General features: G+C 31.7%; 1 protein-coding gene across 1 annotated transcript in view; it reads right to left on the bottom strand.

Moving 5' to 3' along the window:
* LOC149909200 (muscle-specific protein 300 kDa-like) overlaps nucleotides 1-2358 on the bottom strand; it is a 137845-nt gene extending 135487 nt beyond the window's left edge. Inside the window, exon 1 of the mRNA XM_090101431.1 lies at nucleotides 1857-2358. Within this exon, the coding sequence (XP_089957557.1) occupies nucleotides 1857-2358 (502 nt within the window). The remainder of the gene's footprint in view (nucleotides 1-1856) is intronic.
* Between the last annotated feature and the right edge of the window lie 13762 nt (nucleotides 2359-16120).

Genomic DNA, 16120 nt, shown 5'->3' with positions numbered 1-16120 from the left:
TAGGGAACCCATCTACATAATTAACTGCCCAATTTTCGCCATGATCGGTAAAATAAAACATAAATTAAGATTATATTTATTTGTGTAGATTTCGCCCGGAGATAAAAGTAGCTGATCTCTTGACCTATGCTGTCATCGTATTTTATAAACTTGATTTATGTGATAACTTATATTTATTATTAACGTAATATAAGTTTAGGATATCTTAATTAGTTTACATTTTGTCTTCCAAGTCTTTTATATAAACAAAAATCACCATTTCAAAACTATTCTATAATTTACGGTTTTGACAAAATATACCTAACTATCTAAAAAAATAAAAATAAAAAAGCCTTTTATTTTCTACTTAAGCATTTTTACAAGTTTCAATTATTCAAAACATTTTTTTTTAATCTATGATAAACCTAGTTACATTTAGTTCTTAGTAAATTTATACATTTAAAAAGGTAAGTTTTGTTGTATTATATTATGTAGTAAGTATAGCCGTTCATTTGTTATTTAAATACAATTTTTACTTTATGTTATATAATTATGTAATTATGTATTATAATTATAGTTATGTAGTTACATAAATATGTACATATTTATACACTTATATTTTCATTGTGCTTGTAGAAACCCCATATTGGGTAAAGGCCTAACCTAACTATCTACTGCCCACTAATTAAAAGGGTTTAATAATTCATGAGAGTATCTTTGTAAAAGTATAAGTACATCTTTTCAAATAAACTATATTGAAAAGCTTCAAGCTGTCTCTATCTATTTATAATCTATGTCCTTTCTCGTATGCAGTGTGCATTTAGCAAATGAAATAAGTGCTGATGTAAAAATATCTGGTTATTTAAGTTTGTTTTCGTATTCCAATCACGCAGATTATTTGCGAATCATTTTATATTATTTACATATAAAGTGGTGTGTAATTTATATTTTATATGCATTACTTAGCCGGTCGCCATGGTTTCTTGAGATAACGCCCTACAGGCAAGCTCATAAACTTACAAAACATATTATTATAATATAGTCTTATTAGTTTGTATAGAAGTATACATAATGCATACCTGTATTTTACCAAACCGTAGATATTACTAAATGGTAAATATTCAAAATAACTTAAAATAGAACCTTTCTTGTACAGATTTAAAAGCTTTTTGTTTTTTTGGATTTATAATGCAGATTATAGTTATGAATACCAAGAATACAAGGAAAATAAAAATTAAAACTTACGTGTAAGTAATGCTACTATTTCTAAAATGATAAATTCAACTACCGATAAATCTGCATAAATTACACTAAGAGATTACTATACGTTTCTATATTGTTTAATTATTATTCTTTGCCAAACAATAAGGCTTTTACGCGAAATTAACGATGAGAATAATCTGATAAAAGGTACAGGTATAGAATAAATTAGACTGAAATAAGCTGCTGCATTCTTAGCGCTTCTAAACAGGTCTAACCGCTTGGTAATTAGGATCTTTGTAGAGACCTTTTTTTCTTGAATAATCTCAGGATTTTATGGATAAATGCGTAATCATTTAAACGAAAAATACATTTTATTTATCTCGTTTACGTCTTAAGATACTTATTAATTAATTCGATTAGGTTTGATATTATTATAATATTCATTGACGAGGTAGAATTTTTGCGATATTTATGGAAAATAACTGCAGGTTATAAGACTGTTATCCTAACAAATTTGGTTAACTCTACCCATTTGGGTAGAAATCTTAAATTCATTAGATACTTATATTCAAGTCATTCAATAGCTGTTCAATAAAACATAAAGTATGAAATAGGAGGCCGTATAAGGAATTCTTAAAACTCGTCCAATGTAGAGTCACCATAATAAAGCATACCTCGTATTTCTGCGATGTGAGAGTCATATTCCGATCTGCTTCTCAAATACTCCTTCTTGGGCGCAGTGTTCAGCGCATGCTGCTTGTACTCCGAGTACCACTCGCTCTGCGGGGACTCGGGCCTCTCCTCCCGTTCCACCACCGTCCTCTTGACCACACGCTCGAACTTCACGAGCCGGACCCCAGACGCCAGGTCGCCCTCTTCGACCTGCCTGTCCGTGTGCCGGTGCTCCTCAGTTTCCACATGCCTCAACTTCAAGTTCGGGAACGTACTCTCAAAAGTCTTTGTCGGCGACTGTGTGTCGCGGGTATGTTTTAACTTCACTTCGATTTTCGGCGAATCAGGCCGGCGTTTACGCTGTTCGATGCGACGCTCTATGTCGTCTACATCGGTGGTGGCATCAACAGAATCGTTGCTGCTGCGCCCGCTCCACACTCTCTCGAAGAAACTGACGCGGTTGCGGAGGCCGCTTTGCGACGGGTTGTCGCGCTCGTCTGACATTGCGACATGACCTCCCTCGTCAGTGGCTCGCTCGATACTAACCGGCGAGTAGAGTAAGTTAAGCTAAGTGCATGCGCGATAGGCCAGTCGCTACTCGCTAGACGGCGACTAGACAATTTCCCTTAGCTTCGTGTAACTGAAAAACCACTTTTCGGCGATTCATAAACTGCTCGCTATCGACCGTTTCCGGTGTAAAATTGAATTGTTTTATGGTTCAAAATCTATTCAAGTTATCGCAAGTATTGTAAAAGAAATCATAAGATATTATAGTTTCCTTGTTATTGATGATAATGGGGTTAATTAATAAATAATAACTATAGATATAAATTGACTATGTTTAATTAGTTTTAAAGCAGAGCTTTACTTAAATATACAAAATAATAAAATGTAGAGTTTCTGTTACTTAGTAAGATTCCCAAGGGCTTAAATAACATTCGTGTTAAATTTATCGGCAACAGCTATATTATTCTTTAGGCTCTTGTTTTTATGAATATGAAGTCTGTACGTAAACACATCAAAGGTCAGAGTTTAGACCTAAATCGCTAAACAAAGATCTCATTTCTTGTTCATAAATATGTTTTATGTAAGTCACTTACATAATAAATTATTTGAAATATTCGGTTAATCGGACGATAAGTATTTTCGATTTACACTATCGGTCAGAAATCTGCTCGATAAATATTTGGCACGCGATATTCATGTGCTGTTATTGATAATTTAATGCACCTTAATCTAATGTCTTTTATAGATAAATGTTATATTATTGAACTCATGTTTTGTTCGTATAGTATTGATATTTATTAAATAATAGGTTAGTTATCGTCCGAAACATACAAGGTTATATTTTTATTCATTGTCTATTCTCTTTTTTATTTCTTACATGTCTGTCCTTCTTTATATCTTGTATTCCATTCCCTATAAAACATTTTGTATTTTTAGTTTACGTTTTAAATGAACCACATCAGAAATTATAATGGTAAACTTTTTGCAGCTCTATCTACTCAAAAAAGTAGAGCTAGGAGATTTTTATTTTAATGTATAAAAAACTTATTGAGAAAGCAACCATAGAGTTCCTTGTAGACTCTAAATTGTAGAAACGCTATTCAAAATGGTGGTATGCTTATAATTTCTACGAGTATATTATAATTTATAATAATATGACAATTCCGAAGCAATTTAGAAGTAGCAAAGAATAAATAAATATTTGATAGCCATTAATAATTAACGGAAAAAATCAAAATGTACAATAAAAACATTAATAAAGAGAATTAGCATCTAGTTTCATTACAAATTATGACCAGAGATATAATTATATTCTATAGAAATCAAAATCGTATTGTGTGTAGAATAATATAACAGAGAGAATTATATTGGATTGAAATTAGAAGCAATATGTAAAGCATTGTGTAGACTCAGGGGCTCAATAGAGCTAAGATATAGCCTAGATTTAAGACAGGTTCTGTACAGTATTGTACTGTCAGTTCAACTTCATTGTGAAAGTGGATTGCTCTTATTTTTTATTATAAGTATAGATAACTTCTCTATATGGGAGACAAGAGGCCATTCTAGCTGTAGTTCAAATACTAAGCAATTCTTCATATTGAATTAAAAGTTACTTTTGCGACCTACGAGTAATATATTTTATAAGTTCTAGATGAGAAAACTTTACTTCCGATAATTTATATGTTTCTCTGTTTATATAGAAAAAAATGTTTGCAGTTTTGGCAATATTTCGAAAATCAATCTATGTATAGGTTTTCGCAATAAACTAATGTTACAAAATAATCTTTGTACGAAATATTACCTATTTTTATTTAAATTTAAATACATTTAATATAAACATGGAAATACTATTAATTTTAATCATAATGGAAACTATCGTAATACCACAAGACAATCGACATACAAATAAAAAACTACGATGTTTCACGTTTTCAAACCCATTCATACGCAAGAACGAGATAGTCACGTAGTATCTATCCGTCTCGCTCTAGGGCAAAGCCCTTTGCCCTTGGCTGCCCTAAAACCGAGACAGAATATAGGTATATGCCATGATTTCGCAACCCTTTAGCTCGTGCTAAACAATGGGTCATTAAATATTTTATGGATTCTTACTTTTAACGAACTGATATATTTTATGATGCCACAATTATATCTGGCAAGAAATTCCTTCTTTTACAACAGATCTTCTATTAGGTATATACTAATACATATTTATTATAAAGCCAAAGAGTTTGTTTGTTTGAACGCGCTAATCTCAGGAACTACTAGTCCAATTTGAAAAATTATTTTGGTTTTAGATAGCCTCATAGGCCATAGCCCATTTATCGAGGAAGGCTATAATTAATACTATATCATCACGCTAAGATCGCTAGGAGCGGAACAATGCGAGTAAAACTGCGGGGCACAGCTAGTTTATAAATTAATATATTACCTAATAAAAATTGTGTAGGTGAAATATAAATAAATTTTATTAAATTTTTTGGCCAGTATGTTTAACTCGTATCTTCTTTTATTATAGAGTCTGTAAAGTAGTTCTTTAAGTTTCTGAGTAAAATGTAGAACAATCAAAATAATAAATGATCGTCTCGATTCACGAGATATAAAATAACCGAATATACAGTACTTATAATACTTAGAAAATTATACTAGAATTTTTAATATATTTTCCACCCGCCCTTTTAAGTTTTAGTTAAGTAATAAATATGAAACTAGGTTAATTTCTTATCAAAGCTTCAGACAGCGAAGATTGACTATGAAAATAAACTAAATTAGGAGACATTTTTCACTTTAAGTATTACATCTTGTTTTTAAAGACACACAGGCCTTTCGAAAAATGGTGTCCATTTCTAATTTGCTTAAATGTATGTTGCAAAAACTAATCTAAACTTTAGCAAAAAAAAGAATGTTATTATAATTGTTTTTCTGCATGAGGTTTGAAGTACATAAATCAGGCTACATGCTTTGGCATTGCATTAACATAATTATTTTATTAAACAACTAGAGGTCCGCCCCGGCTTCGCCCGTGGTACATATTTCGCAATAAAAGGTAGCCTATGTCCTTTCTCGGGTATCAAAATATCTCCATACCAAATTTCATGCAAATTGGTTCAGTAGTTTAGGCGTGATTGAGTAACAGACAGACAGACAGAGTTACTTTCGCATTTATAATATTAGTATGGATATAATATGACTGTGTGTGTGTGTGTGTGTTATAAATGAAACACAGCTACCTATTTTCAACGGAGTCCAACGGTCTCTACAACTATTATACTATTCATATCTTGTCCTTTATGCAAAATACTTGAGAGTCATTGAACCCGCTAGTTTATGCTGACTACCCACGTATTCGCAAGCACTTGGCAAAATCATGGTCAATGCAAAATGCCATTAAATATCTCCCTTCCTGGATTTCAACCTTAAAACTAGAAGAATAAGCTTGAAATTTGAAGCTTTTTGTACGTCTTTCCGTACTTGGTGTAATTAAATGATACAGCGTGGGTGTTTTGATAAGATGTGATATTAAAATCAAGGCTTTACCTCGGTTTATGGTTTTTGTCTATTTGTAGATCTAATTACATTGATTACTTATCTATGTTGAAGCTTTGGTAAATACTGGTCGGATAACTTGTATTAGGTATGTTTTTGCAATTTCGATAGCCCACGGAAATGTTTGGGAAGGCTATTACAACTAGTTATTACTTCGCAATATTTTTGTTATGATTTATTATGCTCTTTAAAAAGTAGCGTTACAGAAATTTCCCATGGAACATAATATCAGCATCAATTTTTATCGAAAAAATTTTTGATTGAAATTAAAACTTTGGAAATTTATTCCACCACCTACTGGTACGTACCATAGGTATAGGTGGTATAGATTAATAATCAAATTTATTTACCTTGCTTAGAAATTTAATTTATCAGAAATTCACACCAGAACGTTATTTTAATGACTGGATCAAACCATAAAACATTTTCGTAACCACAGAAGATTTCGTGTTTTATGTTTCCCTTTTAGTTACGAAATACTTTATTGTTTTACCAAATTCCGAACTTCTAAGAAAGAGGGTTCCTCCCCTTTCCTTGGAAACCAGCCAAGCACAAGTCCATATCCACAAGAAATATATTGGCTTCATAAAACATAATAGTGTAAGTACCTTTTAAAATAATGAACCTAATAATTTTCACAACAATTTCATTATTGAAAAATACTTTCAGTTCGTAATATTATAATTTTATGACTTTTTTTTTATTTGGTACAGTTAACTTACAGGCTTACAGTTACAGACTTTTGTAATAAGGCTTATCTTAAATATAATATTACATATATGTTTATAAATCTCGTGACACAATGTTTGTCCTCAATGGACTCCTAAACCACTTAACCGATTATAATAAAATTCGCACACCATGTGCAGTTCGATTTAACTAGAGAGATAGGATAGTTTAAACATGTAGGTACCACGGGCGAAGCCGGGGCGGACCGCTAGTAATTTATATCTCTTACACCTGGAAAACTAACAGTTTTCATTCAGTTATTTCTGGGACATCGTCCCACATAGGTAGATATAATATGTTTTAGTTGAAGACACCGCTTAAAAAATAACATCTCATACAAATGTTATTGTATTTGCATGCAAATTGAACACAACATTGGCGCGCAAATAATTCAAAATGGCCGCCAAACAATGCCGCATCCAAACCGGACCAACGGGTACCACAGACAATGATTTGATTTATAAATATACTCCGGACCTCCTTGAGGAGAGAGCTTAAGAGATTCCATGTACCATAGTGAGCAATAAATAATTGCCATGTACAAATAATGCCTTGGCATAGTGCGTGGAGAGTTGCCAAAAAATTAAGCTATGAAAAAAAAAATATGCAGAAGGTATATAGCATGTTTCCGTAACAAAATAAATTCTTATTTCTTTTTATAATACCTATATACTTTATATAATACTTAAATATACTTTTTTTGCTTTCCTCATATTTCTCGGAACCTGTAAGCTTAGATAAATAGAGGCAGACATTTTGTAAATAATGTAAATCGCACATTCATAAAAATATACTAGAAGATTTACTGCTTAATTTTGCAAGTTTTTGTGCTAGTCTATTATGTTATACAAAGATAAATATTTTTGGGTACTTATAACATTATTTTAATGTAATCGATAAAAATTTAAAAATAAGTTGATTTGAAGATAATTAATATCATTTTATATTAGACAAGAACCTCTCACAATTAAAATAAATGAGCTTTAATTAATGATGTCTTGCTATTGCATCAGATTTCACGTAGAATAAGAAATATATATCCATTTGATAACATTTTGAATTTTTAACACTCTTTTATTAGCTTCACATGTATGTTTGTATGTAACTGACTCGTTTAGATTCCATTTTAACCCACTTTAATCGGACATTAGATCAAGAATCGGTAGAAATACAATAATCTCATTTTTTAACTATATTAATTATTAAGAACATACATTCAGTACTGTGTAAATAATTATGGCTTCCTACGAAGCCTGTCGTTGCTGGTAAATAAACCACAAGCTGTTCTCGAACATTCTTCGAATTGAACAATTAGTGTAAACGAATTTTCTTTTTTATTCTCTATAATTTTTAAAATTTCGTTGGTCAATTATTTAATAAAAGGTACAATTATGAAAAGCAACTTAAAGCTAAGTTTTATTTCAATGAAAATATCTGTCATTCAATTTAAAGTTAGTCTTTGTTATCTTTTATCAAAAGCATTAACCATCGAAAACATCATCTATCTTTTAGTGAAAGTCCTGTCAAAATCGCTCTAGATGTTTCAGAGATGAACGAATACAAACACATCTACAGCTTTTTGTTATATCAATACTCATAATAATACTACTTATTTATTACAAATGGACACTATTATTATATTTGATCAAACTTGTCAGTTCAGACATTCATTTATTCATCAAACTAGCTTACCGCCCGCGGCTTCGCCCGCTTTGACTTAAACCTAATAAATTATATACTAAAACCTTCCTCTTGAATCACTCTATCTATTAAAAAAAACCGCATCAAAATCCGTTGCGTAGTTTGAAAGATTTAAGCATACAAAGGACATAGGGACAGAGAAAGTGTTTTTCATTTATACTATGTAGTGAAGCATATATAAAAGCTGCTTTTAGAAACGCTGTGTCATCCTTACTCACATAAATACAAAAGCTAGGATTCTAGAGAGTGACATAGGCTACTTTTTACCGGTTGGACTACCTCGTTACTATAGGAATTTTCGAAAGGGCGAAGCCGCGGGCCCTAAGTATAATAAGACGCAAAATCATATAATTTACTTGTTAATTTCAAATCATTTTATTTTCATAAACACCTACATTAAATACAAACGACACCAAATCAACCTAACCAAATGGAAATTTTGCAGGAGAGGATTACATAGAAGAAGAGAGAGGAGGCTTTTACCCTATTAGGGGCCCGTGGAAATAAGAGTGAAAGCAAAACTAACATTACTTACTAATTAACTAACAACTAACAAAACATTTGCAATGTAAATTATTATTTTTACACGGAATAAATGAGCGGTGTCCCGCGGATTTACTCGTTTTGCTTCGCCCCTGTTGGTCTTAGCGTGATGATAAATAGCCTATAGCCTTCCTCGATAAATGGGCTATCTAACACCGAAAAAAATTTTCAAATTGGACCAGTAGTTCCTGAGATTAGCGCGTTGAAACAAACAAACTCTTCAGCTTTATAATATTAGTTTAGATATATCCTGATAGCTAAAGGATCACGTACCAATAAACACATTTCAACACCTACACGGAGTCCAGAATAAGAAAATCCGAAGCAAACCGGTCGGACGAGCTGGTCTAGAAATACGAGCTCCATTGTGCTAGGTCACATGTTAAGACCTAGATAAGTACAGGCTTACTCGTTTGGTAAACGGTGTAGATTGCCACAGATTCCTTGTGTTTTGTATTTGGTCGCTTGCTTAACGTTTACACGATAACGTGTGGTGATATTAAATTATAGTCCTTTATCACTTTACTTGATATTGTAATAAGGAACCATGACTTAGCACATAGCCTTTTGGTGGTTGTATAAATAATACTATGTATATCTGTAAGTATATCTTGTTTTACCACGAATAAATGAATTCTATTCTATTCTATTCCTAAACGTAAATACATTTCAAAAGTTTAGTTAATTTTAGTTACCACCTTTCTTGCGAATAAATTCATTTCATTTAGTTTGCTCTTCGATTTTATTCCAAGCTTTCCTGGATATTTCTCTTAGTTTTTTCATTGTTGGCAAAGCTCTACAATTTAGTGCTCCGTTTACGTAAAGTCTGGTGATGTTACTTTTCTATATAACGATGAAAATAAAAGCATGCAGTAGTAGTAAATATCTTGATTTAAAAATTTCGCAGATACACGGGAAGCTCACAACAATTTTTCTTTAGTAAAAAGCTATAATATTGTTTTACATTAAACTATATTAATACGTAACCTTGCTTGCATTATTTTTTATTGATGGAACCTTCTATAAGATATAGATTACATTTGTTTGACATAGAAGTGACAATTTTTCTTACATTACAAAAAAAACTTAACAATACAATTATCACAGGAACGACTGTAACATATTATCTAATAGTAATAACACATTCAAGCGAAGCCGCGAGCAAAACCTAGTAGGTACATAAAGCAATTACCCTCTCACGAGAAGCGTGACTATGTTCACTTTATAAGCACGAATGTTTGTACGACTGTCTATATTTAATGCCCTATTTGTTTACACTTTTACGTTTAGAAACTGCTTGATTCACGTAATCGACCCAATAATTCTTTACAGGGTAAGTTACTTCTGCGAATTGATAACTCGGTCGAATGGATTCTTTTTACAATTTCAAACGTTTAGAAATGAACTAGGGCAGATTTTGTATGACTAAGTTCTGTAAGACGGGATTGAAAATTTATTCAAGAAATCTCGTCTTAGTTAAAGCTGTGAAATCTGTAATTTCTAAAAACAATTAAATTATGTAATAGATATTTTAGTGATTTACCGTTTCTACGTAAGCGATACACATTGATTTACTTTTCATTTATACTTTTAAAGTACCTACATAGAGTGAAAAATGTTACACTAAATTTTTGTCCAACCCCGATAAAGAAGTTTCACTTCAAAAACACTGTTCACTCATTCTAACAATAGAAGATGCAAATATTGAAGTTTTCACTGTAATTCATAATAACTGTTTTGTTTCTTTTTTTATGAGTTTTACTATTGGCGTGTAAATCATTATTTTATTGACAAATTATTATTTATTGTTATGATATTACGAAACATTCGAAAACATATTTAAGCTAGCTTTTCCGTTAAAAAATATCACGATTTAAGATTTAAAATAATAATACAATATACCTACGTGTTAGGTATGTCAAGGTTACAGTTAAACGCAGGCAAAATCTTTTCTTAAATTTACGATAATATACCATGAAAAATGCTTTTAGCATCGGTGTCAATTTCATTAAATGTGGTCATAAAACGTTTAACAGAACAGAATTTCTTTAAAATTAAAAGAATATCGCAATATTACGAAACGAATGTAGTTGTTTAATCAGGTTTTTTTTTATGAAAATACGAGAAATTAAAAACAAAATAAAATAAAGATAATTATAACGTCTATTCACACATAATGTCTGTAATTCAAATTATTTTTTGGTCTTCTCAATTCTATCACATAGAAATCTCTACACTAGGACCTTTCAGTTTGAAAAATAGCTCTCGAAAATCCCATACAATGAACTTCGCAATTTATTTTATGCTACAGTAATATTTCCAACACACCCTTGGCCTCTTTTTTCATCACAGTCACATTATATACAAATGTCACAATAAATCTAAACATAATTTTCAGCATATTTTTGTGAATTGACTGTAACATTGTTGTGGGCGTCACAAACTTAGAAATGAAGAAAATTTTCACGTTTTTTATAATGAAAGTATTTTTATTTACATGTAACACATGTTACTATTATAAATACATGTTCTATTAATATAAAGACGCGTCTGAATTTTGTGTGACTGTTAGTTGTTCTAGTTAGAACATACATACTATAATAATATTATATTTCGTCTCGATAAAATGAGGTTTAAACGAAAGTACCTATAATACTACAAAAAGTACATAAAACCTTTAAATGTTTACAATAAATTGCTTTAAGAATAAACACTGAAATAAATAGATGTTTCATTTGAAAACGTTAAACAAGTCTTAAAGAAATCAAGCCCAGCCATTAACATTGTTATAATATCTTCATGACATTTTTTTTCGGTCAAAAAGATCACTTTCAAGCCATTTTCGTCGCTAATATACGATAATTACAACATAAATTCGTTTGGAACGTGACGTGTTCAGTGCACACGATCGAGTTTTAAATAAAGATGAGTGAGAGCTAAATATAAAGTTATTAGGGTGCACTCACACACATCAGTCACCGTCAAGTCACCGATGACTGATCGGTGACGGTTCGTGTACGTATCCACAAACACCAGTCACCGTCATGTTGTCCGTCAGTCACGTCGCCGGTTTGACTGAATCATTGAACACATACATCAGGTTAGTCAGTGATTAGACGTGTGTCACGCTAGAGAACATGTAGCAATTGACGGTAGCACGACGCTGACTGAACTGAGACGTGACGGCACCGGGTGAGTGGGGATAAAAGTATGATACATGTATGGAAAGATTATTTGACGTGCCTGACCGGTGACGTCACTGATAGATTTCGTGCCGGCGACTGTCGTGTGGGAACAGAGTCATACTAGAACTATTGATACATATTTTTTTTTAATCCTGTCCGGTGACGTGCCGTGACGGTGACTGATGTGTGTGAGTGCACCCTTAATATAGAAATGCTACACGCATACTATGGGATTCGTAACAATTTTTCGCGCCTAGCGCCATATTGGTTGCGCGAATTCTTCGGAAGGCGCTACGAAAACTTTGATGCAATTCGCCTTATAAGGTTCGGAAAGAAAAATCTTGAAAATAAAAGCGACCAAAGAGGAAATTTTGAGTGAATTATAATCTATTCTCGAGTTAATTGGAATCACGCTGTTAATATTTTTAAAGTACCTACGTATAGCTTTTTTCTCGATTTACTTATATGCGAACGTGACAATAGTGGTTTTTAATACACCTATCGCCATTTTGTTATAACAAAGATTGTTTGTTTTCATTTATTTTTAATGTAAAGATAGATACCTAATAAAAGATTAAATAGTATTTAAATGGATCAGCTCAGCGTATTTAAAATTGCAACCCGAATATGCTATAATTTTGTGTCTGTTGTAATGGTGTTTAAAACAAAATAAGAAATAGAATTCTAGAACATTCTAGAATGTTTGAGAAGGACCCTAATTCCAATGTCACATACATGATATCATTCTCCACAAGGCTGACTATAAATGGATTATAAAAGGACTGAACGTGACTCTGGTGACCTGTGTCCACAATCAGTTATGGCAATAAATACTACAACGATGAATAAGTAATCAATTATTATTGAGAGCTCAATGTAAATGTTTATAAAAGTGATAATTTCTTTTACACCGTTTTTTATACGATCAAATATTTTTTCTCTTCATTTTTAGGCTTATTACAGTTGTGTCTAAAACTTTACAAATTCTACTAAAGAACTAAGTATTCTATGTAAAAAAAACGTGTCAAAATATGTTGCGTAGTTTTAAAGATTTAAGCAGATATGAAGACATAAAACACCGGCAAGCGACTTTGTTTTATACACATAGTAGGTATGTTGTAGGTACCTAATATGTTTTATGTTGTTTATATCTTTATATTTTGCAACTAGAGATAATCTAAATGTCCATGAATTTTTTCAAGCTAAAGTTGCTTTAAAAGAAATCTATTATTATTTTAAATAAAATTTATATACGACCGTATCCTAGAGACACACAATCCAATCTTTCCCCTCTTCCTTATACTAAATGGTATACCTACTGGCTACTAGTAATAGCAAAGTTTGAATGTAATTACTGGACGATAAATCATGTTCCAAGAATTTAGTTCCCGGAAATCCCTCCGTTCATAGCTTTCGCTCGGCAAGTAGGTCGAAAGCTTCGCTTATAAGTCACGCACTCTTAAACTGCAACTTACATACATACAAACATACATATTGATACTGGCAATGCAGTAATTTTGTAAAGTATTTGTTGATTTACCTTAGGAACAAATGAAAGAGAGTGTCAACGTAAGCTAACGTAAGCTAACGTGCTTTTCATTTACAAATTTTCGAATCAGCATTAAATAAATATTGTATATAGGTGGTAAATAATTAATCAACCACGAAAAGTTTACAGGAAAGGATCTTACATATTCCATTTGCTGGAATTTAAATATCAAAAGCTTTTGAGAAAACTTTTGCCAAAAAAATATGGTATCCATACTAATATTATAAATGCGAAAGTAACTCTGTCTGTCTGTTACTCAATCACGCCTAAACTACTGAACCAATTTGCATGAAATTTGGTATGGAGATATTTTGATACCCGAGAAAGGACATAGGCTACCTTTTATTGCGAAATATGTACCACGGGCGAAGCCGGGCGGACCTCTAGTATTGTATAAGTAATAAAAAATTATGTACGGTCTAATATAGTAGTAGAACACATGACACCTACGTACGTAATACGTATGTATCATATTTTAATGTCTTATAAATCAATACTAATTCAATTATTATTGTCTTTTGGCAGGCATTGATACTGTTTCTTAGAAAGAGCTAACTCGTAACTACAAATGAGCTCATTACAGCTATGATGTAATTGATTAGCACATAGTCGCAACTACAATTTGAGATTTTTTCAATTTTTAAATGAAACAAACGTTCATTTGTCTAATGAAATATTGTCGATTATACATAACTGAACGAAGTTTTTAAATTAAATCAAAGGATTTTTAAATATGCTGAAAAATACATAAATGCACAAATTGCACAATGCACATTGCAAACTAATACTAATAAATAATATTATTAGTATGAGTGAGATGTACGTTTTTTTTTTCAATTTTAACGAAAATAATAAAAGTTATACATAGAAAAATATAATAAAAATACAATTAGAAATAAGTGAAGGACATGACAACACAATATCTACTTACTACTACTTTTTGTCGCTAAAACAAAACTTAGGTTATACAGGATGCTAAATTAACAGCGATTTTTCGTTCAAAAATAAAATAACGCTACAAAATGGTGGTATCAATATAAAAATATAATAATCATATAATCTCAAGATGCCAGACGAAACACAGCGATCACTAGAGGCAGTTATAAAAAACTATGATCTTAATGACGTCGATGGTAGTCGAATGACGGCAACGCATCAGCTGGATCCAATATATTTTGGGATAAGCGGTCGCTGTTCTGAAGTTTTAATAATTTCTTTAAAACTGGGACGTTCAGCAAGTTTGTGGTTGTTTGATTGATGAGAAAAAGTTATCCTTGAAGTTATGGATAACGTTTCTAAGTTTTCTTCGTTAATTTTTAGGGTAATAGCCGATAATATTAACTATGAGAGAAAGTGCAGTTAGCCTTGTATTTTAATGGAATTAAAATTATTAGGTACATTGTATTAATTATCTTTATACTACAATGTATCGCTTTTTTAAAACTCTACAATGGCTGCCATTGAGCAAATTTTATACAAAAATGCTAGTGTATAATTTATTAAGCAGCCTTATTACTGAGATCCTGTTGAGAGGTCAGAAAGCTGTCTCGAGAAAAGACTTTTAAATATTAAAAAAAAACTGCAACCACCTTTAGGTACCCGTTCGAGACCTATAATGTCACTGACAGATATATATATCAAAAACATAACACCCAAAGTTTTCTCTAAGGGCTTAGATATCCATTAGGTAAAGTAAGATTCTTTAGCAACATTTAGCAGAAATAGAACATTCAGAAGTGACCGCGACCTGTAAGTGTTACAAGGTGATGATCTCAGAAGTGTTACGTGTATTGATACATTAGCATTGTTTATTTTGGCCGTGCTCGCATTTGTTTCAAATTTAATGGAAAATTGAGAGCTTCCTTGATGTTATCATCATTATTGAAGTTCAACGCTGGGTTGGAAATAGTTTACTTTCATCGTATGTTTACACAACTTTACTGCCTATTAGAAATCAATAAATGAAGTTTTATTTTAGTTACAGGGGAAACTTGTCAAGTTTTTATTTTAAGCTGTTGGATTTAAGTTGTTTTTATTGTTGACGCAAATAACTAAACTTCTGAAATCTGTTTAAACTTTGATTTATATGACGTTTTACTAATTACACCGCACAAGCTTTCATGTAGAGAGTCTTGATGTAGAGTCAATCATCACTGATTTACGTAAAGTAAGTTTACTTTATTTTTCCACTCTAAATTCACTGTAACGATAAAATTTTTGCAAAGAGCAGGCATTAACTGCTCTAAGACTCAACTTAAGCAATATTATAAAACTTGAAAATTATTATTTTTTCAATCGTGTAGAAATTTAGTGTCATCCAATAAAATCTTAGTCTTCTTGATTATTATTCTTTCGTGCATGCTATGACGTCACAATTCCACGGATTGTGTAAGATTTTCGTGTGGCAACAATAACATCCCGAATAGAAGAGTGCACGAGGTTTATGGAGTACGTAGGCGTGAACTATTTTCAACGATGAAAGGTGAGGCATTAATCTTTTCGGTGA

The sequence above is a fragment of the Colias eurytheme genome, chromosome 4, assembly GCF_061535395.1.
Source record: "Colias eurytheme isolate Ceu_HAF_F1 chromosome 4, ilColEury1 Martin Lab GWU primary, whole genome shotgun sequence".
Classification (NCBI taxonomy): Eukaryota; Metazoa; Arthropoda; class Insecta; order Lepidoptera; family Pieridae; genus Colias; species Colias eurytheme.
The sequence above is the reverse complement of the archived record's forward strand: the minus strand, read 5'-3'. Positions and strand labels throughout refer to the sequence as shown.